The 21,680-nt window shown below is 41.6% G+C and overlaps 1 protein-coding gene across 1 annotated transcript; it reads right to left on the bottom strand.

The window, feature by feature from the left end:
- Window positions 1-1,333: 1,333 nt before the first annotated feature.
- LOC142498011 (uncharacterized) lies at window positions 1,334-21,222 on the bottom strand. The gene is made up of 7 exons (XM_075606521.1): window positions 21,152-21,222; window positions 15,205-15,392; window positions 13,729-13,806; window positions 12,527-13,363; window positions 3,331-3,667; window positions 2,549-2,688; window positions 1,334-1,347 (listed from the first exon to the last, which is right to left on the bottom strand). The coding sequence occupies exons 1-7, from the start codon at window positions 21,220-21,222 to the stop codon at window positions 1,334-1,336; spliced, it is 1,665 nt and encodes a 554-aa protein (XP_075462636.1).
- Between the last annotated feature and the right edge of the window lie 458 nt (window positions 21,223-21,680).

Below are 21,680 nucleotides of genomic sequence, written 5' to 3'. Positions count from 1 at the left end.
CGGAACAGTAGTAGCGGATCCATTGCTATTGGCATTAGGAATAAATATGCCTTTCACAACAATATATGTGCCCTCTTTCAGGGTAAAATGCTTTTCCTTTGCAATCTTCCAGAAACCATAGGTGTGTTCTAGCTTATCCTGCACACGTTCAAAAAAGTCATTAGTTGATAAAGTGAATCTTATTGAGGAATTAAAATTCCGCGCATGCCTACGGTCTTGGTAATAAGGATATTTAGCTCGAATCAAATCATAGATTTGGCGTGTGCTTGCTTTGTGTCCGCGACTGTTTAAAATTGCTTCTGAAACCATGTACTTATAACCTAAGAGGGGATTCATATTGTTAACGAATTCATCAGCCATGTCAGAGTAGCACAAAAGATGTGTGCAGTTCTGTCTTCTTTGCTCATCAAAATGATTCTGCTCAATGGCTAACAAATTCCTGTGTTTCGTTTTCAAGGTCAACAAAAGTAACTACTTTTACTCCTTATTTCAAAGGCCAATTGGATGTGTCCTTTTAATTGGTTTAAGTTTTGTGGTTAGTGATAGGCGAATGTGGGAAAAACATGTATCATTTTTTTATCTCGTTTGTGAAAACATTCCTACACTTATTTCAGTAAAAAAAAACAAGAAACACAGCGCACAACGCTCATAGTGCATTAAATGATATCTTTAGTAACCAAAATAAGAAGGTAAGTATTGTGCGTACATAAAACAAAATTTAAACAAGCATTTCAGGGTTATTGTTACCCAAACACCAACGGACGCCTGTGATGGTCTCTTGGCTCTCTCCTTCTCACTCCAACAGCCTCGGTGTAGGGTCTGGAAAATCTCCACTCCAAACGCTGGTGTTTTGGCCTCTCGCCTTAGGGAAAGGCTAGTGCAGCTTCAGCAGTCCAGAAAAAGACCTCCGCTTGTATGCGTTATGCCCGTCACTGCATAAGTCTCGTGTGTAACGGAGCAGCGGAGTACACGCGTTTTTTCGTCCTGGTCGAGCGCTTCCGGGTCTGTGACGTCACAAGATCGCGAGACTTCGTCGCAAGTCTGTAAGACACCGGATCAGTTCTCTGGGAGTGCTGGGATATCGAGGGTTCGCAAATGTTCTCAATCCAACGCGTTTCGAAACCACAAAGGGTCTCTTCATCAGGGAATAAAGACTTATAAGTCTATTGGCATTTTATATACCCCTCCAGCGTCACTGATTAGTCCCTCAATTAGGGTTTGAACCAATCGCAACGCAACGGGGAGGAGTCAGAAAGCTCCATAGCAACAGAGAATGCATCCTAACAAAAAAACTAAAATCAACTTTATTTAAACATATAATAACAAACAATTTCTAAAAAGGTGACTCTAAAATAAAGAAAAAAGAATTAGTACACAATAATATTTGTAGATGTATTGGAACATATAAAGTGATTCAAAGAAACACCAAAAAATATATTTGAAAAGGAAGCACGAGCTAAAAATTCAATGGATACCTTAAAACCATAAATTAGAATTAATAGAATATTAAAAAAAAAAATTTAATTTTTTTTTTAAAAACTTAATATAAAAAGTACCAGCTCAGAATATAAATGTTATTTCTAAATACATGACCTAGCTATATCACCAGTGTGAGGTGGTCAGTAAAGGGACCATATATCTATATCCTCATTGAGACCTCCCGGATCTAATGTGCCCAATTTATATATCCAGAAGGTCTCTTGAAAGGATAAATCCTTAACCCTATCCCCACCCCTTCTGCTCCTAGGGACGTGTTTGATACCCTTAAAGCGCAGGGACATGGGGTCTTTATTGTGATGTAAGGAATAGTGCTTAGAGAGGCTATGAGTTAACAGACCATTTTTTATGTTTCGTATATGTTCTTGTATACGTGTTTTTAATTGGCGTTTAGTGCGCCCTACATAGAACAAGCCACACGGGCATTCAATTAAGTATACAATATGATCCGAATTACAATTAATAAAATCAGATATTTCATAAATTTCCTCAGTTTTTGGACACACAAAAGTTTTACTATTAGAGTGTAAGTGTTTGCACACTGAACATTTTCCACATTTGAAGTTTCCACAGGGTTTTTTAACATTTAACCATCTTTTATCTCCCACAGGTGTAGTTTTAATATTTATGTCACTAGGGGACAGAGCATTCTTTAGATTTTTTGCTCTTCTATATATGAACCTTGGGAACTTAGAAATGTGTGTTCCCAAAATTGGGTCATTTGACAGGATTGACCAGTGCTTCTTTACAATCCTCTCTATATGTGAAGTCATAGAATTATAATTTGTAATAAAAGCGACATTACATTTTTCCTCACTTACAATTTGTTTCTTTTGATGTTTAGTTTTTGGAACGAGCATTTGATTCCTATCTATTTTTCTCACCCTATCAAGATCATCAGTAAGTTTTTTGAGGGGATAACCTCTTTCTAAGAATCTTGAGGTTAAGTCACCCGCCTGTTTTTCAAAGTCTGTGTCCAAACTACAGTTTTTTCTCAACCTGTAAAATTGGCCCCCAGGTATATTTTGAATCCAAGATTTTTTATGGTTACTTGAGGCCATCAGGAGGTTATTAGAATCCACATCCTTGAAATGAGTTTTACTTATAAGGTTTCCCTCATCAGACACCCTCAAATTCAAATCTAGGAAGTTAATTTCCTTGACACTTTCCACATGGGTAAATGTCAAGTTTCTGGTGTTATTATTTATATATTTCAAAAAAAGGCTTACAGAATGTTGGTCCCCATCCCACAGACATATAATGTCGTCTATAAAGCGACGCCAAATAATGATATTTCCTCTAAAGGGATTGTTATTAAGGATGCTATTGTGCTCCCATTCTCCCATATACAGGTTTGCGAAACTGGGGGCAAATCTAGTGCCCATCGCAGTTCCGCAAACCTGCAGGAAAAATTCCTCCAGAAACATAAAATAATTATGTTTCAGGATAAAGTGGATGGAATCCAGAATGAAGTTTTTGTTTAAATCATGTAATTCGGCATCGCTAGATAGAAAAAAATTAACCGATGCTAGGCCCTGTTGATGTGGTATATTAGTGTATAGGGCCTGCACATCACAAGTTAACCATCTATACGAATCCTTCCACTTTAAGTTTTGTATCAAATTGAGCAATGACGTGGAGTCCCTTAGATGGGAAGGGAGTTTTTCGACATAGGGTTGCAAAAAGTGGTCAACATACTGGGACAAATTGGCTGTTAAACTATCTATTCCTGAAATTATTGGTCTGCCTGGGGGATTTGTTATTGATGTGTGGGTTTTTGGGAGGTGATAAAATATCGGGATCTTGGGGGAACTTGTAAACAAAAATTCATACTCAGTCTTGGTGATAACACCAGAGTTTAATGCTTGATCCAATAGTGATCTAAGTAAATTTAGAAAGTCCACTGTTGGATCTTTTTTAAGCCTCGAGTATGAAGTGGTGTCATTCAGGAGTCGCAAAGCTTCTCCTTCATAGTCCTTTCGGTTCTGTAGAACGACACCACCTCCCTTATCCGCCTGTCTAATTATCAGATTATTATTCTCCTTCAGGAATTTTAATGCTAGATTTTCTTTTTTAGTGAGATTATGTTTTATGTCACTCGACTTCATATTACTACTCATTAGAGTGAAGTCATTATTAACCATGTTGAAAAAAGTCTCAACATGGTGACCTTTAGAATGGGAGGGGTAAAATTTAGATTTCCCCTTAAAGTGCGTGTGCCTCAAACCTTGTGTGGGTTCTAAATTCTCACCTATAACAACCTCAGGTGGAACATTAGATACTCCTGTTTTATTTGGAACTTCATTACCTTTCTTATCTAATTTAATAAAATGTCTCTTTAATGTGAGGTTTCGCATGAATTTTTGGAGGTCAGTGTATAATTGAAATGAGTTCGGTAGGCATGAGCGTGAAAAGGTCAAACCCCTGTCTAGAACCTTCTTTTGGTCAGTGGTTAAAATAACTGAGGATAAATTAAAAATACCACGAGAGGGAGATGTCACACATCTTTCTCGTAGCCTCTTTTCTTTAATTCTGGCCCCTCCTCTAGTTCCTCTTCTGGTAGGGTTCTTTTCTTTCTCTCCCCTAACTGAGATTTTTGGGAGGTTTCCACACATTCCCCCTTCTTTTTCGGATCCAGATGTCTTTTTCTGACTGAGTCCAAAAAAGAAGACGGGGAATGTTGGGCTGGTGATTGAGTTTTAGCAGTAGGTGTATAGGGCCTATTATCCCTATGTGTATCAAATTCTTTCTGGCCGTATCTAAAATTGGGGATATAATTCCTCCCTTTGTAATTGGGATTTCTAAAATGCCCTTCACAATACACAAAGACATCAAAATCCCAATTTCCACCCTGCCAATAGAGGATGGGAGAATCAATATTATGGGGAGAGAAGAGGTCCCCCCAGATTTGATGAACACTTCCCTCCCCCTAGACATGAAGGGCATTTTAGAAATCCCAATTACAAAGGGAGGAATTATATCCCCAATTTTAGATACGGCCAGAAAGAATTTGATACACATAGGGATAATAGGCCCTATACACCTACTGCTAAAACTCAATCACCAGCCCAACATTCCCCGTCTTCTTTTTTGGACTCAGTCAGAAAAAGACATCTGGATCCGAAAAAGAAGGGGGAATGTGTGGAAACCTCCCAAAAATCTCAGTTAGGGGAGAGAAAGAAAAGAACCCTACCAGAAGAGGAACTAGAGGAGGGGCCAGAATTAAAGAAAAGAGGCTACGAGAAAGATGTGTGACATCTCCCTCTCGTGGTATTTTTAATTTATCCTCAGTTATTTTAACCACTGACCAAAAGAAGGTTCTAGACAGGGGTTTGACCTTTTCACGCTCATGCCTACCGAACTCATTTCAATTATACACTGACCTCCAAAAATTCATGCGAAACCTCACATTAAAGAGACATTTTATTAAATTAGATAAGGAAGGTAATGAAGTTCCAAATAAAACAGGAGTATCTAATGTTCCACCTGAGGTTGTTATAGGTGAGAATTTAGAACCCACACAAGGTTTGAGGCACACGCACTTTAAGGGGAAATCTAAATTTTACCCCTCCCATTCTAAAGGTCACCATGTTGAGACTTTTTTCAACATGGTTAATAATGACTTCACTCTAATGAGTAGTAATATGAAGTCGAGTGACATAAAACATAATCTCACTAAAAAAGAAAATCTAGCATTAAAATTCCTGAAGGAGAATAATAATCTGATAATTAGACAGGCGGATAAGGGAGGTGGTGTCGTTCTACAGAACCGAAAGGACTATGAAGGAGAAGCTTTGCGACTCCTGAATGACACCACTTCATACTCGAGGCTTAAAAAAGATCCAACAGTGGACTTTCTAAATTTACTTAGATCACTATTGGATCAAGCATTAAACTCTGGTGTTATCACCAAGACTGAGTATGAATTTTTGTTTACAAGTTCCCCCAAGATCCCGATATTTTATCACCTCCCAAAAACCCACACATCAATAACAAATCCCCCAGGCAGACCAATAATTTCAGGAATAGATAGTTTAACAGCCAATTTGTCCCAGTATGTTGACCACTTTTTGCAACCCTATGTCGAAAAACTCCCTTCCCATCTAAGGGACTCCACGTCATTGCTCAATTTGATACAAAACTTAAAGTGGAAGGATTCGTATAGATGGTTAACTTGTGATGTGCAGGCCCTATACACTAATATACCACATCAACAGGGCCTAGCATCGGTTAATTTTTTTCTATCTAGCGATGCCGAATTACATGATTTAAACAAAAACTTCATTCTGGATTCCATCCACTTTATCCTGAAACATAATTATTTTATGTTTCTGGAGGAATTTTTCCTGCAGGTTTGCGGAACTGCGATGGGCACTAGATTTGCCCCCAGTTTCGCAAACCTGTATATGGGAGAATGGGAGCACAATAGCATCCTTAATAACAATCCCTTTAGAGGAAATATCATTATTTGGCGTCGCTTTATAGACGACATTATATGTCTGTGGGATGGGGACCAACATTCTGTAAGCCTTTTTTTGAAATATATAAATAATAACACCAGAAACTTGACATTTACCCATGTGGAAAGTGTCAAGGAAATTAACTTCCTAGATTTGAATTTGAGGGTGTCTGATGAGGGAAACCTTATAAGTAAAACTCATTTCAAGGATGTGGATTCTAATAACCTCCTGATGGCCTCAAGTAACCATAAAAAATCTTGGATTCAAAATATACCTGGGGGCCAATTTTACAGGTTGAGAAAAAACTGTAGTTTGGACACAGACTTTGAAAAACAGGCGGGTGACTTAACCTCAAGATTCTTAGAAAGAGGTTATCCCCTCAAAAAACTTACTGATGATCTTGATAGGGTGAGAAAAATAGATAGGAATCAAATGCTCGTTCCAAAAACTAAACATCAAAAGAAACAAATTGTAAGTGAGGAAAAATGTAATGTCGCTTTTATTACAAATTATAATTCTATGACTTCACATATAGAGAGGATTGTAAAGAAGCACTGGTCAATCCTGTCAAATGACCCAATTTTGGGAACACACATTTCTAAGTTCCCAAGGTTCATATATAGAAGAGCAAAAAATCTAAAGAATGCTCTGTCCCCTAGTGACATAAATATTAAAACTACACCTGTGGGAGATAAAAGATGGTTAAATGTTAAAAAACCCTGTGGAAACTTCAAATGTGGAAAATGTTCAGTGTGCAAACACTTACACTCTAATAGTAAAACTTTTGTGTGTCCAAAAACTGAGGAAATTTATGAAATATCTGATTTTATTAATTGTAATTCGGATCATATTGTATACTTAATTGAATGCCCGTGTGGCTTGTTCTATGTAGGGCGCACTAAACGCCAATTAAAAACACGTATACAAGAACATATACGAAACATAAAAAATGGTCTGTTAACTCATAGCCTCTCTAAGCACTATTCCTTACATCACAATAAAGACCCCATGTCCCTGCGCTTTAAGGGTATCAAACACGTCCCTAGGAGCAGAAGGGGTGGGGATAGGGTTAAGGATTTATCCTTTCAAGAGACCTTCTGGATATATAAATTGGGCACATTAGATCCGGGAGGTCTCAATGAGGATATAGATATATGGTCCCTTTACTGACCACCTCACACTGGTGATATAGCTAGGTCATGTATTTAGAAATAACATTTATATTCTGAGCTGGTACTTTTTATATTAAGTTTTTAAAAAAAAAATTTAAATTTTTTTTTTAATATTCTATTAATTCTAATTTATGGTTTTAAGGTATCCATTGAATTTTTAGCTCGTGCTTCCTTTTCAAATATATTTTTTGGTGTTTCTTTGAATCACTTTATATGTTCCAATACATCTACAAATATTATTGTGTACTAATTCTTTTTTCTTTATTTTAGAGTCACCTTTTTAGAAATTGTTTGTTATTATATGTTTAAATAAAGTTGATTTTAGTTTTTTTGTTAGGATGCATTCTCTGTTGCTATGGAGCTTTCTGACTCCTCCCCGTTGCGTTGCGATTGGTTCAAACCCTAATTGAGGGACTAATCAGTGACGCTGGAGGGGTATATAAAATGCCAATAGACTTATAAGTCTTTATTCCCTGATGAAGAGACCCTTTGTGGTTTCGAAACGCGTTGGATTGAGAACATTTGCGAACCCTCGATATCCCAGCACTCCCAGAGAACTGATCCGGTGTCTTACAGACTTGCGACGAAGTCTCGCGATCTTGTGACGTCACAGACCCGGAAGCGCTCGACCAGGACGAAAAAACGCGTGTACTCCGCTGCTCCGTTACACACGAGACTTATGCAGTGACGGGCATAACGCATACAAGCGGAGGTCTTTTTCTGGACTGCTGAAGCTGCACTAGCCTTTCCCTAAGGCGAGAGGCCAAAACACCAGCGTTTGGAGTGGAGATTTTCCAGACCCTACACCGAGGCTGTTGGAGTGAGAAGGAGAGAGCCAAGAGACCATCACAGGCGTCCGTTGGTGTTTGGGTAACAATAACCCTGAAATGCTTGTTTAAATTTTGTTTTATGTACGCACAATACTTACCTTCTTATTTTGGTTACTAAAGATATCATTTAATGCACTATGAGCGTTGTGCGCTGTGTTTCTTGTTTTTTTGTGTGCATTTAGGGGGGACCAGAGCCATCCCTGGTGTCACAGCTGCAGACGCTCCATAAATTTCATACTATACACAAGGTCACCTATTTAATTGTATCACATTAATCTCGTTATATATTGTTGTTGCGCACTTTTCTTTTGTTCACCTTTTTCACTACTTATTTCAGTAACATTGAGTTTTCTAGAAAAATAACAAAGAGCACTGTGTGAAAATAGTGCTTAGACAGCCATATCAGTAAATACACACACCTGCAAAATGAAATGTTTTTTTCCCACATACATTTCTGTGTGTATTTGAAATTCTGGTTAACTACCTGTCTGCATATGTTTAAATACGTGTGTATCTATATATATATAAATATATCTCTCTCATAAAAATATATATATATATATATAAAGTGTATATTGTACTATATGTATAGTGTGTGTGTGTGTGTGTGTGTGTGTGTGTGTGTGTGTGTGTGTATATATGTATATGTATATATATATATATATATATATATATATATATATATATATATATATATATATATATACAGTGCTCGACAAACCCGGTCGCCAACTCGCCAGCTGCGATCGGATATTGGCTCGTGGCCAGTAACTTTTCCCCTGCTCGAAAAAAAAAAAAAAATCCCCTGCTCGAAAAAAAAAAAAAAATCTCCTGTTGGTGAAAAAAAAAAAAATACGTCTAGCTGATTGGCTGTGACGCGGGATGGAGTTGCCAAGACTGCTCCTGGACCTTACAAGACCTGCACTGATCCGGTCATGGAGGATTTTGAACAGATGCTTGAGGTGGGTGTAATTTAATGCACTTTAAAATATTTATATATACACTGATACATCCTGCCCCCGGTCCCTGGCGCTCCCGCTGTCCGCGCTGGTCGGGAGATACCCCCCCCCCCCCACCTCCGGCACTCTCCCGCTGTGCGCGCGGATACCCCCCTATCTCCAGCACTCTCCCGCTGTGCGCGCGGATACCCCCCTACCTCAGCACTCTCCCGCTGTGCGCGCGGATTCCCCCCTACCTCAGCACTCTCCCGCTGTGCGCGCGGATACCCCCCTACCTCAGCACTCTCCCGCTGTGTGTGCGGATACCCCCCTATCTCCAGCACGCTCCCGCTGTGTGCGCGGATACCCCCCTACCTCCAGCACTCTCCCGCTGTGCGCGCGGATACCCCCCTACCTCAGCACTCTCCTGCTGTGCGCGCGGATACCCCCCTATCTCTGGCACTCTCCCGCTGTGCGCACGGATACCCCCCTACCTCAGCACTCTCCCGCTGTGCGCGCGGATACCCCCCTACCTCAGCACTCTCCCGCTGTGTGCGCGGATACCCCCCTATCTCCAGCACTCTCCCGCTGTGTGCGCGGATACCCCCCTACCTCCAGCACTCTCCCGCTGTGTGCGCGGATACCCCCCTACCTCAGCACTCTCCCGCTGTGTGCGCGGATACCCCCCTACCTCCAGCACTCTCCCGCTGTGTGCGCGGATACCCCCCTACCTCAGCACTCTCCCGCTGTGCGCGCGGATTCCCCCCTACCTCAGCACTCTCCCGCTGTGCGCGCGGATACCCCCCTACCTCAGCACTCTCCCGCTGTGCGCGCGGATTCCCCCCTACCTCAGCACTCTCCCGCTGTGCGCGCGGATACCCCCCTACCTCAGCACTCTCCCGCTGTGCGCGCGGATACCCCCCTACCTCAGCACTCTCCCGCTGTGCGCGCGGATACCCCCCTACCTCCGGCACTCTCCCGCTGTGCGCGCGGGTCAGGAGATACCGCCCCCCCCCCCCCTCCGGTGCTCTCCCGCTGTCCGCGTAGGGTGGGAGATAGTAGCCGTGTGTTTCTTCCCCCCCCCCTCTCTCCCCTCCAGCGCTCCTGAGATACTGTGAGGTACTGACAGTGTGTGTGTGTGTATGTGAGAAAGAGATTGAGAGAGAGTGTGTGTGTGTGTGTGTGTGTGTGTGTGTGTGTGTGTGTGTGTGTGTGTGTGTGTGTGTGTGTGTGTGTGTGTGTGTGTGTGTGTGTGTGTGTGTGTGTGTGTGTGTGTGTGTGTGTGTGTGTGTGTGTGTGTGTAAGTCAGTAATCCCACCCAGTCACCCAGTCAGTAATTCCACCCCCACACAGTCAGTAATCCCACCCCCACCCAGTCACCCAGTCAGTAATCCCACCCAGTCAGTAATCCCACCCCCCACCAGTCACCCAGTCAGTAATCCCACCCCCCACCAGTCACCCAGTCAGTAATCCCACCCAGTCACCCAGTCAGTAATCCCACCCCCCACCCAGTCAGTAATCGCACCCCCACCCAGTAATCCACCCAGTCACCCAGTCACCCAGTCACCCACTCAGTAATCCCACCCAGTCACCCAGTCAGTAATCCCCACCAAATCAGAACCCTCCCCACCCAATCCCCCAGCCAGTCACCCCCCGTCAGTTCACCCCCCGTCAGTCAGTCACCCCCCCCTCTCCCACACTCTCCCAGTCTCTTTCTCTGGGTCTCTGTCTCTTTGGGTCTCTTTCTCTTTGGGTCTCTTTCTCTTTGGGTCTCTTTCTCTTTGGGTCTCGCTCTCTCTTTGGGTCTCGCTCTCTCCTGTCTCGCTCTCTCTCTGTCTCGCTCTCTCTCTGTCTCTCTCTCTCTCGCTCTCTCTCTCTCTCGCTCTCTCTCTCGCTCTCTCTCTCTCGCTCTCTCTCTCTCGCTCTCTCTCTCGCTCTCTCTCTCTCGCTCTCTCCCACACTCTGGATCTGGATATCTTATTTACCTATATATCTTAACTGCCCTATACTACACCAAAATAACCGATACTGCTTTCTTCAAGATCTGACTCTGGAGCTTCACACGGGAGACATCGGAATCCCCCCTAACCCAGAAGACAGGTAGGGAACACCTCCCCTACAACATATAACATTGCGGGTATGAAGGTACCTGGACATTGAGGGACTGCGGATCAGGTAAGATCCCAGGTGGGATTGCTGCTTTAGATATTGTGAAGAGAGGGCGTCCAAACACTGGTTAATGGGTGCAGGAAAATAGTCACACACAACGTAACAAGGACTAATTGTAGTAAAGTATAAATGTAATACAATAAATAAACTTATGTCAAAAAAGAATGTTGTTCTACTAGGAATTTACTTAAAAAATTTTTTACACTGGGCTGGGGGCGGAGCTAGGGGAGGAGCTGGGGGCGGGGCCTGGGGAGGGGCTGGGGGCGGGGCTAGGTGGCGAGTAGATTTTTTGGTTTGGCGAGTAGATTTTTGGGTGATTTGTCAAGCACTGTATATATATATATATATATATATATATATATAATGTATCTTTTTTTTTTTTTTTATATTGCAGGAGTACACACAACATATTGATGGCAGTAAGTAGGCCTTGTATGAAACCTATTTAAATGGTGATAAACATGAGTGAATTAAGTAATAAACATTTGTTTGCACCCAATAATGTTAGAGGCTCACACTTAGTATAGTTGTCAAACATTAGGCCTGTATTATTAAAATAGTGTGTTTTCACAAGGAAGCATGAAGTGTATGTTTTTTGTAAATACATCTATACCAGTTTAGATAGTACTATATATACACACACACACACACACACACACACACACACACACACACACACACACACACACACACACACAGTGTGTGTCTGTGTGTGTGTGTGTGTGCATATATCAATACATACTACATATATATTAGTATCAATTCAGAGATGTTCTTGAAACAAGAACACATAAATGATTAAAGGACAACATTACAATGGCCACCAAAGGTAAGTAATATTTAACACAAAATCCTGCTGTACACGTACAAGAAAGATGTTTGCAGTTAAATAGGTGCTTTTATAATTGCATGAAAATAATATGCACATGCAATGATTACATCAATTAACACACCCAAATGCAATGTTTTGCTGCAAAGTCAATGGCAGCTTCTCTAAACTTAGCAACTGGCTCCTGGTGGACCATTACTGAACAGACGATTAAAACATAAATATTTATAACACTATTCATTAATTAGGAGTGTTAACATTTCCAAAACTTCACGTGTACAAGAACATACTTGAAAGTTTGGAAACAACACAGTCTTCAGCATACATACAATAGTAATTAGATAATCTGAAGTCAACAAAACAAGGCCAAAGACATATTTTCTGAATTATAACATTTATTTTTTTTGTTCCTTTTGCGAGCGAGTAACAGGCCTGCTTGTTGTCTCTTGAATTTTCCTTTTTCTTTTGCCACCAACTTTAGGCACAACAGAGCCACTTTGAGTGGCCTCTGGCACTTCACGGGCAGGGCTTGTGGCCAGTGACTCACCTACAGGGCTTTTGGGCAGTGACTGTTCACCTACGGGGCTTGTGGCCAGTGACTCACCTACAGGGCTTGTGGCCAGTGACTCACCTACAGGGCTTTTGGGCAGTGATTCACCTACAGGGCTTTTGGGCAGCGATTCACCTACAGGGCTTTTGGGCAGCGATTCACCTACAGGGCTTTTGGGCAGCGATTCACCTACAGGGCTTTTGGCCAGTGACTCACCTACAGGGCTTTTGGGTAGTGACTGTTCACGGACAGGGCTTGTGCCCACTGACACATGTGAGCAAGTTGGTAGACACTGCACAAGTGATGGTTGGTCTGTTTCATGTGTGTCTTGTTTTGTTTTTGTCGCCTCCTTTGTAGGTGTCTGCTGCTGAATTTGTACAGATGGCAGCGGTAGGATGTCATCAGGAACCTGCACAGCAATGTCTGCTACTTGACCGGTAACATTTGGGCCTGGTGAATGAATATCAGATGAATGTGGTGAAAACTGACCTGCATGAACAGATCCTGTCTGGGAGGTGTTGAATTGTGGTACATTAGTCATTCTCCAGTAATTAGCTTGTGTTTGCTGAACAACTAATGCTTCGAATGAGGTGTTGATTTTTTGCAACTGTTTAGGCACTTCAATGAAGACTCTGTGGAGATGTGCCAATTGTGAAACTGTTTCTTCCTGCAGTGCAATCATCCTTTCCAGCACTGTCATCAGGTCAGAATGGCGACGATTTTCTGCTTCCACAATTTTTCCCTCAGAAGCTACAATTGCATCATATGTGGTATTTGCTGGACGTTTTGGCGGTAAAACAGTTTCAATTGGAACCTCTTCATGGTCACTTGCTTGTATTTGTGTGTCTATGGCGGCGGCGGCATCATCATCATCATCATCATCATCATCATCATCATCAAAATCCTCTTCATCATGTTCTACAAAAAAATGTACACATTATTAAATGGCATGTTAATCTCTGCTGTGTTACGATGTAATTGTACTGTGTCATAAGTAACAACTAACATGTTTCCATACGTTTTATAACCTCACATTAAAAACTACCTTGACTTAAGAATAATGTTTAGACTCAGTATGAAATATGAGTGAATGAAAACTTGCTGTAAACTCACAACTCCTACATGATAGTTAACATCACTAACACAATACAAGTTGCCTTACACTTCATTTTCACTGACACTAAGTAATCCTATTTAAAGAAGATGTGCAAAACAAATAATGAACATGACAACATAACATATAGAAGAGCACATATTATATGGCCACCAACTGATACACTCACCTTCTAGGTGTGTTGAGCTGGCTGACCCAGGTGAAGACACTTGTTCAGTCTCAGGTGACACATGTCCTTCAGGGGCAACTATATATAACAATAACATAAGTTTTACATTTACATGTGTAAATATTGAACAAACAGTTATTGTATGTTCTGTATTTATGAGTACCTAACAGCATCATTTCCTTAACCCAAAATGTGTGTGTGAAAGTGAACATAAATAGTTGTAATAACAATGTACATGCCTGTGTACTTAGAACTTTTGAGTTCCCTAACATAAAACATACTATGTTTCTGCAGTAATGCGTGAGGATAAATAGATAAAATTTGAACATAAAAATCATATGTTGTGTAGTGATATCAGTATCATAATGTACATAACTATCATGAGATGACCATTCACAATGGTTATCATGAAGGTGGTCATATTGCAAAAAGTGTTGTTTTTGGTAGAGGATATGTGTGGTACATTAATATAAGATGTGGCACACCTGAATGTGGCTGTGACTCAACAAGACAACACATGCAGTGTGTGATAATGTGTCGTTGATAGTAGTAGTTCAACTATAGATATGAGTGAACTAATGTGTGACGTACGCTTTGATAAGTAATGAGTTGTTGGGGCATTTAGTAGCTAAAGTGAAGCTTTCAAATGAGTGTGATTAACTTCAGTTGTGCTAGTCAGGTTGTAAGAACGGTATTCCCTTCCCCAAAAAGCCTAATCAGCCACACCTTTCAATTACTTGAAACAGGTGCAAATGGTGTGAACTAAGTTGACCCTAAAATGAGGCTGTAATTAGTGTGTGTGCTGAACCCCACCCCCTCTGTTGAAGTGTATGCTGTGATGAGATATTAATTGCAGCTGCTTTAACACAATGGTAGATGAGCTAAATAGTCGTGTGCAGTTTTTAAGTTATGAAAACAATGACATAAAATATGATACGTGTGCCTCATTATGCTGTCTGTATATGACTTAAAGCAAAAATGGACCTTTTCATAAACAACTATAGATGTGTTAGTGCAAGTGATGTTTGTAGGCCGTTGCATGCAATATATTTGATGCATGCTTAAAATAGGCAGTAATGTCATGTTTGTCGGAGTAAATTAAATAAAATACACAATAATATTCTACATATTTATGTTCTGTACCTGTAGCTAGTAATAATTTCTGATTAACATGTGTTACACATGTGTACTACCCTGTTGTTCCCCATCTTCGCCCACCATCAATTGCTTCCACTGCAGCAATGCATTTTGGGAATTCACATGTAAATGAGAACGCAATGGCACGTGCTATATTAGTTACTGCTTTTAGTAGGACTACAACATATATGTCTATTTTGAGATATATATATATACAGAATCAGACATATACATATATAGATGCAGGTATGCTTATATTGTGAAGACAGTATAAAAAGCAGTGTAACTATGCAAAATAACTGTAAGCAACGACACGCCTAGTACAGTAATATTTCTCACCTGGTGGAAATTGTGAGGGGTAAATTCCTATATCACGGTCACCAGGTAAGCCTTCCACGACGACGGGAAGTAATTTTGCCCGAAGCAGCTCCTCCAATGGACTTAATATGAGACGTTGTGGTGTCGGCCCACCTCCAGTGCCAGTAGCATGCACGCGTTGGTGTTGTATTTTCTTTTTCAATTTGGACCTAATATCATCAAATCTCTTGTGACAATACCGCTTGTCCCTCACATGATTCCCACACGCATTGACACCAATGACTATTGTGTCCCACATTTCTTTTCTGCTTGCTGAACTTGTCCGCCCTTGAAAAACATATAAAATATATGAGGTAAATGATTAATAATATAAGCACCAGTTTCCTACACTGCTAGCTGTTCCAAGAGATAGCAAACATGCTGTTTTATGTGTAATATGTGAAGCACATGAGCATTCACTACTAAACCTATACATGTAAGCAAGGTTGCATTCATATTGTATGCAGTTATGGCAAATTGACCGCCTGTGTTTAGTTGTCCTTGTAAGGCATGATAAAAAGCTGTGTTTCCAGACTAATTAACATAGAAAGATATTGTGAACCCATATTTGCATATGAACAAAACTCAGATGACCTAGGATCACATGTATTTGAATAATAAATGTAAAGGTACACTTACCTAGTAAATGTCCATATATACTGTCATAGTGCTCCAGAATGCCAGTGACAAGAGCTGTATTTTCCTGGTCATTGAAGCGAGGATTACGTGGCTTCTCCACACGTTTCTTCCGAGCAGGTTTAGGGTCAGAGCTTGGCTGGTGCTGACTGGACTCTCCTTCTTCCAATGGAAGAGCCTCCAAAAGCTGCCCACCAGCAAGCACGCCACCACCATCCACCCCATCAGCAACTGCGCCACCAGCAGCACTCCCAGCACCAGCACTCCCACTCCTAGCACCAGCACTCCCACTCCTAGCACCAGCACTCCCACTCCTAGCACCAGCACTCACACTCCTAGCACCAGCACTCCCAGCAACAGCACTCCCACTCCCAGCACCAGCACTCCCACTCCCAGCAACAGCACTCCCACTCCCAGCAACAGCACTCCCACTCCCAGCAACACCACTCGCAGCACCAGCACTCCCACTCCCTGCAACACCACTCTCACTCTCAGCAACATCACTCCCCTGAACAGTACGTTCACTCCAACGCGTACTCGCACGAGTAGCACTCCCACTCCCACCAGCATCACTCTTCCCACGCTTTGCGGGCATACTTCCAGCACTCACAAAAAACAGACAAGAAATGTACAGCCAATCACACGAAACACTTCCACATATAAAACAAGACAAAGATGTAAACAAAACAACAATGGACAAAGCTCACCCAATACACAACAAGTCTCTCAGTCAATATGCAAATGTTCAAACAGCCAGCTCTGTGCGTCTCTCTCTCTCTCACTCCCAACAACACAGAGAATGATTAGCAGTACACGTTGCCTTTAAATATGGCGCGCAATCCAATACATGCTTGTTTCGCCTGATTCAGCAAGATTTGTGATTGGGCAACCTAACAGCACCGCGCCACGCACGCCGATACACCTGTGTGTGATCGGCTAATCATCGTGAGAGTGGGCGGATTTGTTTTCGGCTTGATTTGGAATGTATTCGGCACTTACTGCATACGGAGAGGAAAAATCGCCAATAACATGACTAATCGGTAAGATTGCCGATTTCACATAATCGACGCTTACTGCATGAGGCCCTTAATCTGTTTTCCATCCATGGTGGCAATTACGGTGTTGGCCTTTTCCAGACTAGTCGTCACCTCTTCCAGCTCACTCCGTAAGAGAGACTCTGTTTTCTTCAAATCCTCGTGCTCTTGTAAAGCTGGGAGAATACACCTCTGTAACTCTGCGTTCGCTTCTTGCACCTTCTTCCAACATTCTCGCTCCTTCACCAAATCCTGCTACATAATCATGGCGGGCAGCTTGGAGTGCAGAAACCAAAGCCTCTTTATCCTGGTTCAAAGATTCTGCTTCCCTTTGCTCCTCCTTTTCCTTTGCCACTGTTCCCGTGACAATTCTGCCGGTCCCTCCGGTCTGCAGCACATCTCGGCGCCTTTCTGACGCATGTCCTGACAGAGCAGGTTCAAGTGGCTCGGTCACTTCCCCTGTGACTTGAGGAACAGTTTTCTTTTTCTTCTTCTTTCTTTTTGCTTTATTAGCTCCAGAGATATCAGTGGTACTGGGCACACACTCACTTGTATCAGCTTCCACATCTTGCTTGCACTCACAGGGCGTTGCTTGCTTTTGCAGCTGTTTGTCTTTGAAAATTTTGGGGCACACATCTTCTGGCACACCTACTTCACGACAGGCCCAGCATACTAAATTCATCTGTAGGTACGGCTCTCTTCCAGGGGCCACATACGAATCGTTGTCATCATCATCCTCATCGTATGGCCTGAAGGGACACTGTTTTTCATGATTATGTACATTACAAAACAAACATTTCACGTCGGCCATTTTAGAAACCCGGCAGGGACAATTTGCTAGCTGCAATTCCACTCACTTCAGCAACTTACATACAGCACTTGCTAGCTGCAAATTCACTCACTTCAGCAAAAGGCATTAGCTTTACAAACAGCACTTGCTAGATGCAATTTCCACTTTCTTCAGAAAACAATTTTTTTTTTCTTCAGCAAAACATTTTGGTTTTCTGTTTGGGTTCAGGGTGCTATTGCATCCACACTTCGCACATTCTCTGTGTATGCTAGAAGCACAACTGATATACACATTGGGACAGACTTCACTCATAGCATCTGTACTTTAGTTCAGCTGGGCGGCCATTTTAAACACCCGCATTTATTTGCAAACCCACAGACTTTTAGTGTCGACCCGCATTCTCCACCATATGTGACAAACGCCCCTCTTTTGTAGCGCTGACGTCTGTCTGGGTTCTTCCCGACACTGTCTTCTAGGGTTATTTACACAAAAAACAGGATCATGCAAAGTATTACACTGCTTAACTCAGGCTTCTGCCTGCTTTATTTTCATCCAAATAAGGGACTGCAGCTTTAACATGTGTAGGTTAGAGGCACTCAGACATTTTCATTCAGCGGTTCACTTGTAACAGTGTCATAGTATTTCCCACACTGTTATTTCAAGTAACAAGAAACCAAATTATATAAACAAAATCCTATCCCTTTCAGGGATCTACCTACACATCAGAATCAGCCTCTAACTGCTGCTGGGCCAACTAACCTGGTTCCCCAGCTTAAACAATGCCCTCTCATTTAGGGTCACTAGATACAGCATAGTCTTTTAGAAACAGCAATACATATTTGTTTGTCTTATCTGTTCGTGGTGGGAACTCGGTCCCAAGTCTCCAGGCAAATCCTCTGGTACTGTGATACTTGGAGGGGCCGTCCACCCCGAAACTGGATGCAGGGGAGCAGCGACACCCCCAGCCCCCAGGCTCTAAGAAGAGAGACTGAAATGCAAACCTCTCTGCTCTAAATACCTGTGCATGTGATTAGAAGAGCAGGTGAGGGAGAACTAGACCCATTGTAATCTGTGGTCTGGATTTTCCATCCAGCAGCCTGAGTTAATGTGAAGCTGTGGAATGGATCATTTTTAACTATTCCTGCACTTTTTGACCTAAAATGGGGCAGAAAGCTGCCTAACATCTTTGGACTATGTCACAAAACATATAAACAATGATACAAAGGTGGTGACATACAGTAGAGGCAACTCTCATTCGAACAAAAACCAGTGGCAATTCCCCAAAAAACCCAGGAAACACCCAGGTACATTCTGAATACATGCCTTAAACTTTCCTTAAACTAGCCCCAGCATTTCTGCATTGATTAATGGCCTATCAGATGAACAGCGGGGGTCCCTGGCAGTCCCATTCAAACTGAATTGGACTGCCAGGGATCCTTGCTGTGTTAATCCTATGGGTCGTTAGTCAATGCAGAAATGCCTTAAACGTGCCTCAAACTAGCCCAGAACATACCCAGCACATACCCAGCACATACCCAGAATGTAACCCGGCTAGTTTACGGCAAATGTTAGAATAAACGTTGCCTCTACTGTAATCAAAGCGATATAATTTAGACATAGTAACAGAAATTGGAAACATTTAGGTAGATCTATAAACCGTTGCAACATATATACAATTTGTTTCAAACACTTTCCACAGACTTATCAATCTGTGGGAAAATATTTGAGTTCCCAGTCCAAGTTGATACCATGGGGATGCAGAGTGTTTAAGGTATGTATCCAGTACATTTCCTGTTTATTGAGAGTATTTTCTCTATTGCCACCCCTAGGATGGCAAGGGATATGTTCCAATGCAAAAAAGGTAAAATTGTCAATGCCACCCCTGGTACATTCTGTAAAATGTCTGGCCACTGGGTGGGTCAAGTCTCGCCTCCTAATGAGACGTACATGTTCGGCAATTCTATTTTTTACAGGTCTGATAGTACGACCTACGGATTTATTACCACACCCACAATTTAGAACATAAATTACGAAACTAGTATTACAGTTCAGAAAGTTCCGAATGTAATATGTCTTAGAATTGTTATAAAGGACTACCTTGGTAGGTTCTGCAAATGTACACAAGGAGCATTTACCACAAGTAAAGAACCCTTTAGGTATACCTCTCACTTGGGGAAAAATAAACCGTGAATCGAAAAGGCTTGGGGATACTGCACCGACACACTTTATTCGAGCAAATACCCGGTATGTACCTGGCAGATACCTGGAATGCGCCGCTCCTCACCTCTGACAAGCCCCGTTGCATTTGCCTTCCCAGCCTGGGTTCATGCCTGGCTGATGGGCGGCTGATCTGTTAAATGATAATGATTAGGATTTAATAGGCTGCAATGCTTCGCGTGTCTACCAGATGGCATAAATTCATGAATTGTAATGCAGTATATATATATGTACTGTTCAGTATTGCAGCCAGCGGGAATAAAATGCTTCAATCCCTGCTGGAAAATAACTCAATGCACTCGGGCAGAAAACAGTCACAAACCTCAATACACCCGGGTATACCCGAATTCGTGGGACTAGCCGAGCTCGAATAAAGTGTGTCGCCAGTGTAAATGAGATGCTAATGTTATAGCTCTACGATAGGTGAACTTAGGTCCTTCTTGAATCAGAGGTAAGATATCCTTATCTAACAGTAAGGTGTGCCAATGTTTTGACACAATGTCACGAATGGATTTAGATTGACGACTGTAAGTCATTATAAAATAAGGGCTCTTATTCTCATTATTAAAGAATTTCCGAGACCTATTCTTCCTGACTCTTGACGCTTTTTTTATCAAAAGTGTGTTTCTGTCTATAGAGGCTGCATGATTAAATGCTATTTTAACATCAATTTCTTTATAGCCTCTAGCTATAAATCTGTCTGCCATATCTTTAGACTGAGAAAGAAATGCATCATTATCAGAACACAATTTCCTCAGTCTCAAAAACTATGCTTTAGGAATACTCCTAACTAAGGAGCGTGGATGATTACTTTGGGCACATAGAAGCGTGTTCTGAGAATTAGGCTTTCTATACATCTCAGTTTGAATGACCATGTCAATGTACAAAAGTATATCCAGATAGTGGATATGGTGCATATTGTGCTCAAACGTGAACCAAATATTTAAATAATTTGTGTTCAATTGTTGAATAAAGGCAGTAAGTGTATGTTCATCACCATCCCAAATCATAATAAGGTCATCAATATATCTTTTATAAAAAATAATGTGATCCCTAAATAAATTATTAATGTGATAAATGTGAAGTGTTTTCTAGCAATTGGTGTCTGTTATTTACTGTGTTTTATCAGGTATCTCTATTTAGACTAGTCTGCCCCATGTCTTCATTCTCACAGTAATTAGTGTTATTATCAAGCATCTGCGCTAATTTATTTTAGTCCAATAGGAGCATAGTACTATCTATTTAGACATACCTGTGAGACTGGAAATTATCTCTTTGATAAAGTTCCTCCGTGGGACGAAACACATTAGAGGTTTTTTCCATGTTCACTATTTTGTATCACTAAAGTTTTTCAATTATAACGCTTGGTTGAGCTTTATGGAGGTTTTGCAGTGACCACCAAGAGATTAGGTATAGAATGAGAGCAGCATAGGGCCAAGGACAGAGTATTGTGGAACCCTGGCAGAAAGAGGGAATGAAGAGGAGGAGACACCAGAGAAGGAAACACTAAAGGAGCATATGGATGATAGGTAGGATTGGAACCAGGAGAGTGCTGCAGCACAGAGACCAATGGAGTGCAAGAGAAAGGAGTTATCAACAGTTTTGAAAGCAGCAGAGAGGTCCAGGAGAATTAGTAAGGAGAAATTATCCTTAGACTTGCTGTAGCTGTGAGTATGTCGTTGGCTACTTTTGTTTGTGCTCTCTCAGTGGAGTGTACAGGGCCAGATTATAAAGAGTCATGGAGGGGGTCGGAGGAGAGAAATTGAGTCAAGTAGTTGTAT

This window comes from Ascaphus truei, chromosome 6 (genome assembly GCF_040206685.1).
Source record: "Ascaphus truei isolate aAscTru1 chromosome 6, aAscTru1.hap1, whole genome shotgun sequence".
NCBI lineage: Eukaryota > Metazoa > Chordata > Amphibia > Anura > Ascaphidae > Ascaphus > Ascaphus truei.
The sequence above is the reverse complement of the archived record's forward strand: the minus strand, read 5'-3'. Positions and strand labels throughout refer to the sequence as shown.

What these genes read in the sequence shown, in the direction of transcription:
- LOC142498011 (XM_075606521.1), bottom strand. Translation starts at nt 21,222, where the DNA reads ATGGAAAAAACCTCTAATGTGTTTCGTCCCACGGAGGAACTTTATCAA. An exon ending in ACTGCCCAAAAGCCCTGTAG is followed by an intron (nt 3,668 to 12,526) that starts GTGAGTCACTGG and finishes CCCATTCTAAAG; the next exon opens with GTCACCATGTTGAGACTTTT. An exon ending in GGTGTTATCACCAAGACTGA is followed by an intron (nt 2,689 to 3,330) that starts GTATGAATTTTT and finishes TAATAACACCAG; the next exon opens with AAACTTGACATTTACCCATG.